The sequence below is a fragment of the Mustela nigripes genome, chromosome 5 (assembly GCF_022355385.1).
Source record: "Mustela nigripes isolate SB6536 chromosome 5, MUSNIG.SB6536, whole genome shotgun sequence".
NCBI classification, from domain to species: domain Eukaryota; kingdom Metazoa; phylum Chordata; class Mammalia; order Carnivora; family Mustelidae; genus Mustela; species Mustela nigripes.
Window position 1 is genome coordinate 140506040 of NC_081561.1, and position 17287 is coordinate 140523326.

Consider the following 17287-nt stretch of genomic DNA (forward strand, 5'->3'; position numbering starts at 1 on the left):
CCTGGCCTCCCACCTCTCAAATAAATCAATCTCTAAAAAAAAAAAAAAAAAAAGAATCAAACAAAAGTCACACTTCCTTCCCCGCCCCGCCCCCACCTTGGTGAAGTGGGTGTGTTTTGAGACCATTTTGAGAGCTCATCTATGAAGGTGGTGTGGGCAGCTACCAGGAACCTTCCCCGTTTCCACAACAGAGTGGGGGGCTCTCACTGTTGGTGTCCTCTTTCCTCACAATAGGGCTGATGAATCATTTTGGTAATATGTCTTCCTTTATTTCAGAACAACCACAGCCACAGTCATGAGCATGTTTACAAAGTATATGATAGAGATTGTTTGGGTTTTTACTGTGAAGTTTACATTTGTAACTTCCTCTGTTCGTCTCTGTTCCCAATAGGCGCGGGTTATGTATGATTTTGCTGCTGAGCCCGGAAATAATGAACTGACCGTTAATGAAGGAGAAATCATCACAATTACAAATCCGGTAAGAGGTTTTAAAAAAATCCGATGGTCTCTTAAGGACTCATTTTTAGGATTTTATTTTTTTTTAATAAGTTGATCTTAAAACCCGCACAGATTTTTGCCCTGTTGTTTATGAAGTACTGATGGTAAATAAAAGTTAAGCCCCCAAAAGGATGGGGGTTCCATCAGGCAGAAATGGAAAGAGATGTCCCGGTCAGGTCTCAGCCTGATCACAGGTGGCGAGATGGGAACCCATTCTGTGTTTCTGGGAAGTCGCAGCTGTGGCTGACGAACGACAGCCTGTGAGCCAGGTGTATAGCTGAGCCCTTCACCCGTATTCTTGGTATTCTTGGTGCATTTTCTGCATGACCTCTGCGAGCTAGGGCCTCCTAACCTGTGTTGTACAGAGGAGGGTAATGAGACCTAGAGGGCAAGCACACTTGCCCACGATCGTTCTGTTTGTAAGTGGCAGAGCAAGGACACATCTGTTCGACCTCTGAGCCTCTGCTTTTTCTCTCTGCTGGGAACACGGCATGTAAACAGGCATCCCAGGGGTACAGGGTGCATCTGGGCCAGTAGCAGACAGCCTAAGAAAACTGGCTCTCCAAGTCCAGTCAGACAGAACCTGTGGGCCAGGATGTAGACCTTGGATTTCATTTTTAAGTAGCAGATTCATTTAAGGGTGTTCTCATTGCTGTTAGGCTGTAACATCCCCTTGATGTAAGGGCACATCTCATTGATGTGGTGAGACTTGCATTTCTGGATTACTCTGGCACAGGTGTATCGAATGTGCTGGTGTGGCTGGAGCCTGGAGATCCCTCTTGGGGTCATAGCAACAGGAATTGAAAAAGCGCAATACAGGAGGCCTTACAGGAGGCCTTGCCGTGTCCCGCCTGGAGGACTCGATGCCAGATGCCAGATTAGATACTGTTGGAGAGAAAAGAGGCAAGGATCCCAGAGATTTTGGCCTTTGGCCTGAGTGAATGGTGAATGTATTAAAGTGCGTGAGTCAGGGAGAAAAGCTTCTCCGGAAAGATTAAATGAGTTTACTGTTACATATGGGAAGCTTGAAGAACAGTAAATAATGAACTCTTCCCTACAGCTTTGTATCAGTTTAAAAATGGAAATGCGGAGCTGGAGGCAAGGGCTGGGCCTAGGCTGGCTCTGGAACACCTCTGAGAGTAGCATGTGAGGAAGGTTGTGGGGACAGCCGGGGACATGGGGGGAAGGGAAGGAGGTGATGCAGGTGTTCATCCAGGTGATGGGGGGGACAGGGAGCTGGGGCAGTGCAGACACCGGGAGGGAGAGTGGGGAGCGACCAAGAGAGGGCGGAACCTTCTTGATACTGGAAGTATTTTCAAAACCTTTTCTATATGTTTTAGATATAAAAAAGAATTACTGGGTAAGAAAAGTATATATAGTTTTAGATAATATGCTAGGTGTGTGTTAGTAAATAGGTTGTATTTTTAATCATAAGAGAGATTAAAGATTCTTTATCCCTATGACTTTTTTAAATGAAGAAATAGTCTTCATTTCTTGGTAGAATAGTATTGGCTTTAAGTTGCTGTTATGCACAAAAATGGACAAAGTTGGGACTTGAAGTGATTTTTGTTTTTATTATTTTAAAAAAAAAATTTTACTCATTTGAGATAGAGACAGCATGAGCAAGGGGAGAGGCACAGGGAGAGAGAACAGCAGACTCCCCGCTGAGCTGGGAGCCTGACTCGGGGCTCAGTCCCAGGACCTGGAGATCATGACCTGAGCCAAAGGCAGACAGCCAACCATCTGACACCCAGATGCCCCTTAAAATGATTTTTTAAAAAGAATATATTATCGGGGGTCCTGGGTGGCTCAGTCAGTTAAGCATCCGACTCTTAGTTTAGGCTCTGGTCACCATCTCAGGTTCATGGAATCAGCCCCATGCCAGGCTCCCAGCTGAGTCAGCGTAAGACTCTGTTTTCCTCTCCCTCTGCCCCTTCTCCTGCAAGCGTGTTTGCTCTCTAAATAAATAAATAATAAAATCTTAGCAAAAAAAGTGTTGTCTAGATTCAGATAATTGAGACATGATTTATGAACTTAAGACAACTCTTATTTTAAGGTGAAAAAGTAGGACTTTGTAGAGATAATAGATTGAAAAGTGGGAATTCCAATATTTTATAATTGAACATTGTTTATCCAGAAGATCAAAGGAACCATGGGTCAGTTAGCTTTCCCTAGGTAACAGGCAATCCTTAAAAGAACAACCATTTGTTATCTTGCTCAGGAACCTCCAGATTGGCTGACCCGAGCTCCCTCCCGTGTCTGCAGTCAGCTCTTGGGCAGCTAGGGGTTGAGTGCTTTCACACGTGCTACTCAGGTGTCTGGCGGGTCCCCTGCTGAAGGTTGGCTGGCCTGAGGTGGGGTGTTCAGGAGACCGGGCCTTCTCTCTGTCTTCTGCAACCCACATTATTCAACAGCTCTTTTGGAAAAAGTGTGCAAAGCCTCTTGAGGCCAGACTCAATTCACCCCATATTATTCCCACCTCACCTCGTTCTGTTGGCCACAGGGGTAACAAAGAACAACACAAATTCATCCCACAGAAATGGGGGTGTCATTCCGCTTCTTGACAGTTGGGGCTATAAGCCATTTTTGTCATCTGCCCCCAACCAGTGGATCGAGAGGAATTGCACGTGGACGGCACTCTTGTCTGTTGAATGGGCTACTTTTCAGTCTTTGATCACTTGTTTGATTTTTCTTCTTTTTAGATGATGTCATTTTCTGGAGTAAAGAGAAGCCTTAATTATTTATAACTTTGAGGGCACCTGGGTGCCTTAGCAGTCCGTTAAGCACCCAACTCTCAATTTGGCCCGGGCTGTGATCTCGGGGTTGTGAGATCGAGCCCCGTGTCAGGCTCTGTGCTCACTCACCCTCGCTCGCACACACTTCCTCTCTCTCAAATAAACCTTTTAAAAAAGTGTTTATAACTTTGAACAGTGTTACCTCTGCAGTAATAAAGAGCTTAACATTAATTACTTTTCATGTATAAAAACGCAAAATTCCTGTAGGAAATTTCAACTATAATGTCATCTTTTTTTCTTTTCTTTTCTCTTTTTATGAGGATGTTGGTGGAGGGTGGCTGGAAGGAAGAAACAGCAAAGGAGAGCGCGGGCTTGTTCCCACAGACTATGTTGAAGTAAGAACTCACTGTCTTACAGTAATTAAACCTGGTCTTTCAGACATGTTTTTATGAATTATGGAAAGTAGCAACTTCATTTTTAATAAAAAAATTTACACTGTAAAAGTAATATGTGCTCATTATGTAAAGTGTGAAAAATATATTGAAGTAGAACTAAGAAAAAAATATTACCTGTAGACGCAAGCTCCAAGGAGTGACTCCAGGTATGTAGATTAAGTCCCTTCTGTTATTCTGAATAAATGTCCGTATTTTTCCTCTTTATATTGTGTAATCGCTGCTGCCAATAATACTGTTTATATTACAGGATTCATTTACAAAGTTTAAAAAGATCTCTTTTGAAGTAGCTCCCTTTGCTCTTTGCTGGTTTAGGCCCCATCCCTCAACTCCTTCTCATTTCCCCATAGAGGGTCTTGGATGAGCTCCCTGGGAGCTGCTGCCTGGCTTAAGCTCTGTGCCCCTATAGGCCAAGCAAGGCTAGTGTACCCGCCCCTGGAAGGAGCCTCCCACCTGGGACACACCCACTCAGCTGACAACCCCACTCTGAGCAAATCTCCTGGTGCCCCCTGCTGTTTGCCCGCAGGTCGCTCAAACTCCATCCTGGGTCCCTAGTCCTGGGCGGCTTGCCTCTCCCACTTCAGGTGACCAACCAAAACCAAGGTTGCCTGGTGCCCTGTGAGTGAAACAGGAGTGAGATCAGGAACAAGGTGCCTCTGATTTCCCTCCAGCAGAGGGGAATGTTGCCCAGGGCGGGTGTTGACCTGGGCGCTGTCTGCCTGTTGTTCCTCGTGGAGACGAGTGGTGGGGAGTTTTGAACCCTCTGGAGAATCTGATGAAACTGTGGCCCTTCTTCTCAGAAATCTGTGTGTGTGCCTGCACCCCGAGCTCACCTCTGCAGGTCCAGAGGGCTCACAGGCCCCTGGACTCAGCCCACCGCTCTTAGGTTTTTGTCGTGTTTTACCTCTGTGCACTGTGTAGGCAGGATCCTAAAAATGGACAAGAGGGGCGCCTGAGTGGCTCAGTGTGTTAAGCCTCTGCCTTTGGCTCAGGTCATGATCTCAGGGTCCTGGGATGGAGCCCCACGTCGGGCTCTCTGTTTGGCAGGGAGCCTGCTTGCCCCCCTCTCTCTCTGCCTACCTGTGATCTCTGTCAGATAAATAAATAAACTCTTTAAAAAAAAATGGACAAGAAAGAGAGAAATCTGAGGGTTTAAGTTGGTGCTGGCATTAATTGCATTTCCTAGAACTCTGCATGCTTCTGGAAGGGAACATTTAATAGAGATGTTCAAAGGCTTACTTATCTTTTAAGAACATAAACCCCTTTTCCGTAGTAGATCACAATTTTTGCTTGTCTTTAGAGGCTCTAACTCTGAAATGCCCCTAATCTTTGAAAAATCTATGCCCTTTCTAATATTCAGATTTTACCCAGCGATGGAAAAGACCCATTTTCTTGTGGAAACTCAGTGGCTGACCAAGCCTTCCTCGATTCTCTCTCAGCAAGTACAGCTCAAGCCAATTCGTCAGCTGCCAACAGTAACAACCAGGTGAGTCTCCTGTCCTCTGGCTGGACTGAGAGCAGCACATCTGTGAGGGCTTGTGGTGCGTTCTCACGGGTGCCATTCCCTGACAGCGTAAAGTAGCTGGTAGATGTCTGTGTGGCATTGCTGTGGGGCATTAACAAAGAACTTGCCTGTTAAACTGGCTAACGCCTGTTTCTAAAGCTGAATATGAGAGAGAATGCAGGGTGTTCATTGAGAGTTGCTTCTAGAAGTCTGGCATGATATGAACATAGACACTATGAGGTGCAGATACTCTCCCAAGCAGGGGGAGGAAAGGCAGGGTCCCACACTCAGGCGATGAGTGTCAGAGCTCTGGCTGAAACAGGAAATGACTTCTCTGACCTTGGCATGTTTCCTACACTCTCACAGTCGTAGGGCAGGTGAACGTGGCCGCAGATCTGGTGCTCAGTGCTCAGCACTGCCGTTGTGTTGCCTCTAGGAAATTCACAATTGTGGAACGATTTGAGAAGATTACACTGAAATTCGGCATTAATTTTAATGAGAGTCTGACCATCTTAGATGACTTTACCTAGTTCAGTTATTGTTAAGGGATTACCTTGGGTGAGCGGCAACAAGGAAAGTCAGAAGATGGAGAGCAAAATGTTACCACTTCCTACATCTTCAGAAACAAATGGGCTTTAGGGGATGTTATTTCTTGATATTCTTTAACTACATAGAAGGTTTTAAATTATGTGAAGCCTCACAGTCCTATCACTTAATAATTATTTGCTTACAGAATATTTATATTTTAACCATCCAAGAGAGTTTATCCAAGTGCTTTTGCCATATATTTTATACATTTTTATTTATTTATTTTTTAAAGATTTTATTTATTTGAGAGAGATAGTGAGCATGAGTGGGGGGAGAGGCAGAAGGAGAGGGAGAAAACACTCCCCGCTGAGCAGGGAGCTCTGACGTGGTGGGGGTTGAGGGGATTCAGTCCCCGAATCCCAAGATCACGATCTGAGCTGAAATCAGATGCCTAACCCACTGAGCCACCCACGTGCCCCGACTTTATACATTTTTAAATAGCTTTTGGTGGACATTAGAATAGAATAAGCAAAGGAATCAGCGAAGGAGGCAAAAGGTGGACGAACACTCACCCTGTCTTAACTCAGGGACCTACGCCTGCCACTGTCCAGGATGGACCGAACCACTCTGACCACAAGTTCACCGTCCGGCTCTAGTCTTGGTCTGTTACGAAGCAGCTTCCTCGGCATTTAGACGTAGCAGCAGGGACCGAGTAACTTAAGTCAAAATGTGTTTTCTTCCAGGTTATTTAGAAAAAAATAAAACGAACTTTTTGAAGGTGGATTTTACTAATCCATTCTACTATTAAATCTAACAGATCCTTTAAAAGCAAAGAAAAAGTGAACTGAAACTAGAACTAACAAAATACAGAAAGCATGACCATAATTAATTAACTGAGCATTTGGATTTAATTTAAATCAAGTAAAAAAAAATTTTTTTTTGAACAAGTGTAGGTGGGGAGAGGCCGGGGGAGGGAGAAGGAATCCTGAACAGGCTCCACACCCAGTGCAGAGCCGTGTCCTACAGGCCTGACATCATGACCTGAGCCAGATCAAGAGTCGGGCGCTTAACTGACTGAGCCATCCAGGGGCCCCCTTCTCAAGTAAAAACGATTTTAATAGCCATCTGTGCTTTCAGTAATTTGGGATAGAAGAATAATTTAAATAGGCCAAAATGGTGATATGTTTATAAATACCATGAAAAATGTCACAAATGAGAAGCCAGGCAGGCATTTTTAATTGGTGGCTTTTCAAAATTTTGCTGTCAGGTTTACTCATTCTTTCATTCTCTGAATGTCAATAGGAAAATGCTATTTTTGTTCCAGAGATCTGCCTCTCGGGATTTTCTCATTGCCCCGGCAGTATGTTCTCTCCCAGACGTCAGTTTTACTCGGAGGGCAAGTGTGTCAGCAGGGCCTGCTCTGGCCCTCCCCAGTCAGGCCCCGCAGGGCGCACCCCCTTGCCCCGCAGCGCGCTGCTCACTCGGAACCAGCGCGCCTGCTCTCCCAGCGCCGGTGTTCCTGAATCTGGCTTTCTCCCCGCACAGGCAAGCTGCAGACAGCCAGTACACATAGGAAAAGACTCATTTGCAGAGGCCACTGTTAAATGGCCAGAGAATTAAATTGTTTTAAGGCTGAATTGTGAGGAAAGGCACGCGCAGGTAGGCGCTCCGACGCGAAGCTCGGGGAAGGATGAGTTGAAGAAGCTTCTGGAAGGCAGTCTGATAACGGGCGTTCATACTGAAAACGCGCGCACTCTCTGACCCGGCAGTGGCTCGCGGAGCCGGGAACACAGCCTCGCAGGCAGAAGCTTCACCGCGTGCAGTTCCGGCAGCGGGAGGCTGGGACACGCGGGTCACCCAGAGGGGCCTGGCCAGGCAGACCCCGGGGCCGCCACGCAGGGGGGAGGCGGCTTCCTGGGGGAGCGCGAGTCTCCACCGGGATGCAGCGATGTGGGCGTGTGGTTGTTTCCAGAGGCACAGCACTAGGGATCGTGTTACCTCTCCCGGGCTGGAGCATACACACGCCACAGACGCCAGCTGCAGAATATTCAGGAACGAATCATCGAATTCCCAGTGTTTTCTTACTCAAATACAGATTCTGAGTTGCACGAGGACCGCCCCCGCAGCGCCTTTAGAAAGGCAGAATCGTCTCTAGTGGTTCGCGTTGGCTTCCCTGTTCCTTCTGTCTGGGGTTTTAGAGCCTCAGGGGCGATCCACGTGGGCGGCAGGGCCACCAGCTCCTTCAGGGACGTGTGGACAGTTGTCCCCGTCTGGATTTGCACCCGGTTCCCCGTGTTTAAATCACACCATCGCCTTGGTTCTGAAAAGCTGCTCATGGTAGATCTTTCCGAACCTCCTCCGTGGCTGCCCCCAGATTGTGCGTTAATGGAAGGTTCTGGGAACCCAGACGTTTCCTCTGGAGGTTTGGGAGAGGCTTTTTCTGTCTTCATCAGATGCCGCAGGAACCCCCGAGCCGGCACCAGCTGCTGCTCTGTGCCCTGTGCCGCATCCCCGTCCCCGGGAGGCTCGGGTCTCCGGCTTGCAGCGTCCTCACCCTGAGCTGTGCGCTCTGCCCTGGGGCCGGACGGGGTCACGGGCCTGAGCCTGGGGGTCACACGTTGGGGGACAGGCTGGCTCCTCTGTCCCAGCCTCTGGAATGGGATGATTGGACCCCTCGTAGGAAGTGCTGTCAGCACACGAGAGACCTTCCGTAGATACTTCCCCTTCCCGCCTCCCCGCCGCCCTTCTCCAAGGGGGTCTTCCCGAGGCCTTAGCTGGGTTCGCTCCAGCCTTTCTCCCTCTCCCCCAGCCACGGAGACGTCTCTCCAGTCTTGAGTTTTCTCTTCAGTTTGCTGCATTCATGGCTTCTTGTTCTGGCCTTTCCCCCACAAAACTGGCTTCTCTTTCTCACCTTCCTGTGTCATTTCTCTGGAATATTCTTACCGCACTGCTCTCGTTCCTCTGTGAGACCCTCACGGGGACGGTTTCTCACGGGCCTGGCCTGCGTTCCACAGATGGGGAAGGGCAGGGAAGCGTGGCTTCTCGAGCCAGGACTCCTGCTTCTGTGTGACTCGGCGGGCCCCGTCGCTTCTCTGCCTGCAGATCCTCATCTGGAAACTTCCACAGGACAGCAGGAACACACAGATGGAGAGACGGCTCCGGAGTGTTGGGAGCAGTACTGGGTACTCAGCAGGGCTTCGTAACTGTTTGGTTTGGTATCCTAGATGCCACTGCCTCTAAAACAAGACATTCAGTGTGTCAGCTGTTTGCTTGAGAAACTCTTGGGGCTGCCTCATTGCCTCCTGAACCAAGTGACCAATTGCACATGTCCAGGGATAGGTCATCGTCCTGTCAGTGATCGGGCAGACCTGGCATGGTGCACGGTGGGGAAATCATGTAAGAAATTCAGCTGCGCTTGTATGACCGATAATTTCCCAACCTCGGTGGTATTGCTCTGACCCCCCAGTGTGGCCCCATCCTTCTGCGTTGGGCTCCAGCCAGACGGGCCCTTCTCCAGATGTGCCCCGTGCTAGCCGCCCTTGACTTTGCATCTCTTACTCTCTCCTCCAAGAAGGACGGAATGACTCGTTCTGCCTTTCAAGTCTGCACAGCCCCCAAGGTTCAGCTCCAGTACTGCGTCCCTTAGGAAGCCTCGTTTGGTCTTTCCTTCTCTCGAGTCCCTTAGCGCTATTTCTGACTCTTCCAGCAAATTATTTGTGAACTTGCCAGCTTGGTGAGAAGCAGAGATTTTTGTCTTTTTGTTTTTCCCATTCCCGTAACCTGTAAGAGGCGTCGCACCTAATCGTGTTCCGCACACGTTGGAGTGGTGTGTTGTTGGCCTTCTTCCCTAAATCCAGCGAAAGTATACCACAGTGGAAAACGTTATGAGATGCAGCTTTATGTCCCAAACAGGACATAAAGCTACCTATTTTAAGACTTCGTGCTAACAAAACAAGTCAGCGCTCTGATACAAATACTTCCCACTTTTTAGGACAAATTAATAAAATAAGTTTTCATTTCCTGTATTTAATTCATTCAGCCTGAATTCTGTCAGGAGAGGTAGTGTCGTTCTCAACATCGGCCTAGGGCTAGGAACCGTCTAACACCTCATTCTGCCGTCTGCTGGTTTACCCAGTCAGAAGTGGTTCATTCCCTTACAGGAAATCCACTGGGATTGCTAATTATTTTAAACCATTTAGATATTAAACAAATGCTCAAAACTAAGTGGGTATTTAGGGAAATGACATCTTTTTATTCAGAGATTTTCAGTGTAATGATATTTGTTATGAAGGACTTTTAATTGGTTAAGGGATAAAGAAGGCAAGAGTCATTTTACATTGGAACTACATTTTGCTTTCTCATTTCTAAAAAAAAAAAAATCCATTTTTAGGCCACTTTAAGGCTGTCTTGTAATTCATTTAAAAATAAATCAGCAAAGGAATGTTTTACATGGGTATTAAGTTTACTTATTATTTCATTATCTCAGATAAGATCTGTAATGCCGTAGACTTCTCACGATTGCTTGTTGAGATTTCCTCTTTACAAAACCCTGTTGGAAAGGTTCTCTCTTTCTCCGCACCCCCCAGACGAACCCCTTTTAATGGGTTACAGGGCTTTGTAAAGAAGGCTGTAGACCTCTGTCTAAAGGATTTGCTGACATTTTTCTCTAGAACTGCATCAGGCTAGTGATACTAACTTTCCATGCTTTTTTGATCTGGGATCCTTGCTTTGAATAAGACTGCTTTACGCGTCTAGGGAACCTTTCCAAAAGTACATGCTGTGACATTCATTGTTGAGGGTGGTTTGTCATTGTTGTTTGTTTTCGTCTAACAGGAAACAAATGACAAAAGGGAAGGGTTTGTTGTGTTTTTTACCTGAATATTGCTTTGATGAGGGGCCAGTGAGCATTGTTACAACACAGCCTGTCATCAGAGCTGTCCGTAAGCCCATCTCTCATGGCCTTTTATTAGACCCATCTGGAAGCTGCTTGTAGCATCTTCCTGTTTGGGACATAAAGTTACCTATTTTAAGACTTTGTGCTAACAAAATAAGTCAACGCTCTAATACAAATATTTCCCACTTCTTAGGACAAATTAATAAGTTTTCGTTTCCTGTATTTAAAAAATAGATACCTGCGGTTGACACCGATGGGTTCAGAATGTGAGTTAACAAAGGGTTTGTTAAACCAGTTAAGCTTTTTGGGTCATTTCCAATCAGCACAAACAGGTTTAATTGGTTCTTGTGATCTAGACTCATTTTTTTAAAGAACGTACAAGTTTTATATTCTGACCAGTGGTTTTGTGAAGATAGTACAGGTTCATCTGAATTAAATGAATTACAGTTAGATAATATCCTTTGAGCAAAAGATGTGTAAGGAACAAAACAGGAAATTTTGCATATTCTTCTACAGTCTAAGTGGAGATGGCTGGGCTCTCTACATAAGAGAATTTTGTGCTGTCTGTGGGCCCTTTTAAGAAGAGTTCAGTGTTTGTCAGGAACTGTTGAATGTTCTTGGGCATCACAATATTTGCTTTCTGCCCCTACCTTCTGACACCTTTGGCACGTGGCCATTATGTGTCTGATGGAGAAATGTCAGCTAAAGACTTTGATGCCCAGTCATGCAGATGAGTTGTCAGAACAAAAGAAGAAAAAAAACATAAATCACTTCAGTCTTCACAGAGCATGCAACTTTCTTTTCATTCCTGTAGCAAATTCCTGGACAAAGTCTTGCCCTGGAAGGGAGGAATTTTGTGACTAGAAGCTTCCATCTGTGCTTCCAAGCAGGGGACCGTTCATGGCCGGCAAGCCAGTTAACACCACATATGAGCGTGGGACGGAGGCACTGCAAGTACTCCCTTGTGTGGTGACAGGGAGAGCCTTCCGTTGCTTCACGGCCTCTCCCCCAGGATAAGAGTGGGAAAGGTAGTGAGCCTGTGAGTCAGGCCGCCTCGTCCCTGGAGGACTTAACCAGACCGTGTGGTCCACATTGACCTGTACTGATGGGAGCGTCTCCTCTCGGAAGCCAGGTGGGCAGCCGGAGCTGTGAGCACCGACCGGCTTCCTTGAGCCATTGTCTGTCCTTTGTACTCACGTTTGCTGGTTTGCCAGAAAGCAGCCTTGTTGAAATATGCGTGTTATCTTTTTCATTAATTCTCAAACCTCAGTCACCCTCAGTGTCCAGCCTAGTGTGGGAGGACCCGCAGAGAAACGCTGGCACCGTTACCCTTCTCGGCGTCTTGTCCCCGTAGCTCCCATGTGGCCGCTCTCGTAATGTCTGCAGCCAAACTTGTCCTTCTCAGACCACGTCTCGGCTGCTTCCTGGGAGACCAGTGGATGAGCCAGATCTCACCACTGTTATCTGATTAAGTCCCTGCCCTCTTGTCAGAAGTACAGTGTGCTGCTTACTGGTCCAGGTACCCCCAAAGACATGCTGTACGTAGCAAAATACAGCAAGATAGGACAAAGCCAGAGCCTGTCATTTTTATGCACTAGGGTTTTTATTTTCTGTAAAAGCAGTGTCTAACTAGAATACTTTATTATTATAGAAGCAGTACGTATGCACTGTAGAACATTGGAAAATTCGGGCTAGACAACAGAAAAACACCAGTCCCCACCATTCCCTACCGTTTACACCATGGCTCATGCCTTACTTTCCCTGCTGAACACGGTTATCCACGTGTGTACCCATACAAGACACATATAGGACATGCTGTTTGTAGCCTTTTGAAAGTTGTCAATCCTTTTCAGTAAATTTTCATCTTACATAACAGCCAGACCAACTTGAACTTCCCCAGCAGACCCCAGAATGTCCTTTACGGCTTGTTTAGGAACTGGCGTTCGGTGTAGGGCCAAGCATTATGTCTGGTTCTGTCTACTGTGTCCCTCACACATCTCCTTTCTTTTCCAACACAGCCCCTACTTTTCTGTTCTTAGTAGGTTTTCCTGTGGAATTGCTGTCGTTTGGATTTGTCTGGTGATTCCTTTGGTATTGTCCAAGTTGTTCCTCTAGCCTCTGTCTGTCGTATAAATTGGAAGTTGAATCTAAAGGCTCAAAGGAGGCACAGAACATTCTGGGCAAGAGTATACCATAGGGATAGTGTATATTTATGCTACATCACATCAGAAGATGCCGCTGGTCAGGTGGAACCGTCTAGTCATGTCCTCTCCGTGGGACCAGAGGGTAATCTGTCTGCTGTTTATTCAGTGCTGTTAACCGGTCACCTCATGGTTTACCCCCCGCTGACATCCTTGCCTCAATCAGTACAGCGATTTCTTCCACATTTACTGAGTGGCTTTCTTCCCTAAAATAGCACTTTTCCTTTCTCTGTTGGAGCTAGTTAGCCACCTTGGGAAACTGTTTGTGCTGGAATTTGGCCCCACAGCAGTCCTGACCAACCGTGCTGGTGTGGCCATCGATTAGCTTCCTGGGAGTGTGTCCGTTACCTGCTGTCACGAGGACGCCGTGTACGGAGCCCGTGAGAGCCTCCGGAGCACACACCAGAGACTTTTGCTCCTGCAGGCATGGCCTGGCCAGCTGCTCCTGCCCACCTCTGGGCCTGCCGGGCTTCACGGCAACACCGTCCCGCCTCCATGCCAGCCGGGTGGCTTGGCTCATCTCATGTGCCCCGTGGCTTTGAAAACACTCGTTCAGCATCTTAACATTTTGGAAAGCTTGGCTTTGTGTTTCCTCTGGAGTTTCTTCCTTTGGCTGTGTGACATGCATGACTTTGTCCACCCCTTCTGTGCTGCCTGGGGTTATTTTTGGCGCTTCAGGATACCGCGATGTGACAGCAGCGCTCTCCGGAACGTGCACGGGCTATCACCTGCTCCCCCACAGCCGGGGCTTGGCTTTTGCACGGAAGGCTTGTGAATGAACAGCATGCTAGAATTTTCTGGTTGCCTTAGCCCTGTCACGAATTTGCTGTTTCCAGTTAAAAGCTTTGGTATGCTCTTTTTTTCCTGCATTCACTGAGCACCCTTTTTGTTTTAAGGTGGATATTTTGGCTCAGATTGGTTGTATTGAACGTCTCAGCCAGTCACCACCTTCCTCATCTTCTCCTTCTCCTACCATAAATAAGGTAAAAGTCAAACCGGAATGCAAGAGGAAATAAACATTTCAAACTCCTCAGAGTAACCCTTTTCCCCAAGCGAGGTGATAGTTTCTGGCGAAATCTCTTACCGAAGGCCTTCCTGGGGCACGGTGACATAGGGGTGGAACAGGTAGGGATTGGAAGGGCAGCTGGGATTCGCACCTAGGGGAGCTTGTCACCGAGGCTCGGTGGACAATCTGTTCCGTGGACAGTGCGCGCTAATGAGGGGGTCTTGAGCACGTGGTTCACAGAGTCAGGAGCTGTTTGATACCATAAAGGGCAGGCAGGGGAGAGGATGGAGACCTTGCAGAGGCAGAGAGGAAGGAAAGCCAGAAGAAAGGAGAGAAGAGGCCACTCCAGGGTTGAAGCCTCGGCTCAGCAGAATGGGTTGTCTGGCCAAATGCAGGTGGTTGGGGCACAAGGGTTATTGGGATCGAGGACAAAAGAGTCAGAGGCCACCGCGTCATTAAGCCAGGTCACCTTTGCAGGTTGTTACAGGAGGGGTTGGACTTCAAAGGCTCTGGCATCTAGCACCCAGAAAATGTTTGTGCCAAGCGCCCCAAGAAGGGGTACTGGGGATCGAAAACAGAGATGTCAGAGACCCGTGCGTGTCAAGGTGGGTTCAGAGGAGGAGACAGACTGTGTGAGCTGCTGCCGGCTGTTGGTCCTAGAGGGGGCGGGGCCCTGGGACTCAGTAGAGGCCATCTGAGAGTGAGCGAGCCAGTGAGAGAGAAGCCAGTGATCGAAGCCGGAGAGCTGTCCAGTGGGCCAGGCTTTGAAATCCTTATCAGCAGGAGTCACCTTGCAACAAGATAGAGGGAATGTCCCAGGGAAAACAAAGAAAAGGAAGCAAATAATTACTAGATTTGCCTACAGGGATTTCGTAATCTAGGTAGGAGCTGAGATCATACAGATGACCAGATAATACCAGTTAGTACAAGCAATTTATAAATAAAGTTGTTTTATATATTCTTACCTTAATTAATTTTTTTATAAATTTCATTGATTTGTTTTTTAAATTTAAGTATAATTCACATGAAGTGTTATTTTAGTTCCAAATATAATGATTCAGCAATTCTGCACATTTCTTTCTGTCCGTCTTGATGAGGCTCTCAGTCCCTTCACACAGCTCGCTGGTCCCCTCCCCCACCTCCCCTCTGGCAGCCACCAGTTTGTTCTTTGTAGTTAAGAGTCTTTTTTTGTTTGTCTCTTTTTCCCTTTGTTCGTTGTTTGTTTGTTTGTTTGTTTCTTAAATTCTGTGTATGTGTGACATCCTGTGGTGTTTGTCTTTCTCTGACTGACTTCACTTACTATTATGCTACGGTCCATCCGTGTTGTTCAGATGGCAAAAATCACTTTTTAAGGCTGAGTAATATTCCCCCGTGTGTGTGTTCTTTATCCCTTCATCTGTGCATGGACACGTGGGCTATAAATAATGCCACAGTAAACATAGGGGTGCATATATCTTTTCAAGTCAGCGTTTTCGTTTAAATACAGTAGTTTTCAAAGGAACCATCTTTTGTTTGTTTGTTTTAAGGATACTTCCTCTGAATAGTTCACATCTGATTATTTCCTTGGTGTTGATGAAAACCTTTCTCTGCTAACATTGTAGTCTTCATGTCATAGCAGTGCTGAGCGTCCTCCTGTTCTGCGTTATAACCCTCCGTTCCCTCTCTGTTTCCCTCATGTAACTCCCACCAGCCTTTCTGAATCAGAGGCAGGCTGCCTGGTTTCAAATTCTAGCCTGAGGTTTCCCAGCTGGAAAGAAGTAGAAGCAGAATGTCTGACCAGCCGCCTGACCAGAGCCCATGCCCCCACTGTGCTGCCCTCGGGACCCTTCACGGCGGGACCCGCTCAGTCGGGCCTTGATGGAACTGCTAGACAAATGAGTGCCTATACTCACTGTCCTCGTATTGTCCCAAATTTCTGTACTTTTTGAAGTTCTTATTCTGAAAACCTTACAGTTTAGAGTTTGGAGGGTACAGAGTATATACTGGTAAAAAGGGATTTTTCTAAGCGAAGTGTGCTTGTCAGGCCCTTAGCACGACCGCCTCCATCTACAGAACCCATGAGAGCTCCTTGTGCGTATCACCATGCGGCATATTCGAGAAAATCACAGGCATCTGGGCGAAATGTCCTTCTATTGGTATTCGACTTAGAGCCAATCACTAGTAACTTCACTCTTTTTCTTGAAGATAGATGTTTGAATGAATTGTACTTCATATGTAAAACATAGACTCTTTTTTATGGTTCTGGTGCGTGGCAGGCAGTTATCAGCACATCTGTCAGTGAAGAATTAAAAAAAAGCCAACACAATAGCATTCTAGAGCATTAGGTATATTAGACAGTTAGGGTAACTTTCTTGCAGATTCCCCTCTTTCTTTGTTCTTTTTTTTTTTTTTTTTAACTAACACTGGTTTTTTTGTTTTTTGTTTTTTTTTAATGTGAAAAAGAAGACTCAAGGGGAAAATCTGCTATTCCATGTTCTTAGATAAACAGATTCAATACTGAAATTTTTTTAAGGCGCTATTTGTTTCCCTGATTTTATCTGTAAGTTTAAGGTGATACAAGTAAAAATCAACACATTTTTCAAAATTTGACATTCTAATGCAAAAGTTTAGATTGTTTTACTTTTTAAAATTTTTTTTTAAATTTTTTAAAGATTTGATTTATCTATTTGATAGAGAAAGAGTTACAAGCAGAGGGAGTGGCAGGGATAGGGAGAAGCAGCCTCCCGCTGAGCAGACAGCCCAACAGGGGGCTCAGTCCATGAGCTTGAGATCACAACCTGAGCCTAAGGGAGACATTTCACCAACTGAGCCACCCAGGTTCCCCTAGGTGGTTTTACTTTTAAAACATTAAGCTGATGCTAAAGTTCATGTGTAAAAATAAACTGATAAAAGATTTATGCTAAAGTACTGATGCTGTTCTATCTAATGGGCTCGCAAGTCACTTGGTACTTGTACAAATGGATTCCTAGGAGACAAGAAAGAGCCCAGATATAGGTCCAAGGACATTTCAGTGCAGTGGGGGAAAGACAGATTTTTCAGCCAACAGCCAACAGACTGGTGATAAGAAAATATTGAATCAGATTCCCACATTATTTCCTCCACCAAAGTAAATTCCAGGAAAATCAAAGGTTTACAATTTTAAAATCAAGAAAATTAAAAAAAAAAAAAAAAAAAACCAACAACAACAACTGTAGTTACCTCAAGTGAACGGGGCTGGGGGAGAAGTGGGCTGCAGGTTCTCTTACCATAATAGTCCTTGTAATTGGGCGCCATGTATTGTCTTTTCCAAGATTTTATTTGTGCTGTTAATAATTAAATGGTAAAATTACTTAAAGGAATAATGGGCACAAATATTTTAAAATGAATTTTGGAGCATGGCAGCCCCTTTTATGCGTGGCAGAACCTGTTGGCAAGTCAGGGGGAGCGTAGGAACGGAACTGTCAAATGGGGCTGCACAATCTCTTTGGAG

At 46.2% G+C, this 17287-nt stretch overlaps 1 protein-coding gene across 2 annotated transcripts in view; it reads left to right on the plus strand.

The window, feature by feature from the left end:
* The window catches only part of SNX9 (sorting nexin 9), a 105634-nt gene that overhangs the window by 48204 nt on the left and 40143 nt on the right, over positions 1 to 17287 (plus strand). Inside the window, exons 2-4 of one of the 2 annotated variants that reach the window (XM_059401337.1) lie at positions 392 to 478; positions 3554 to 3628; positions 5046 to 5171. In XM_059401337.1, the coding sequence (XP_059257320.1) occupies positions 392 to 478; positions 3554 to 3628; positions 5046 to 5171 (288 nt within the window). Of the gene's footprint in view, positions 1 to 391; positions 479 to 3553; positions 3629 to 5045; positions 5172 to 13776; positions 13796 to 17287 lie in introns of those variants that run through there. The other variant, XM_059401338.1, reaches the window with a different exon arrangement.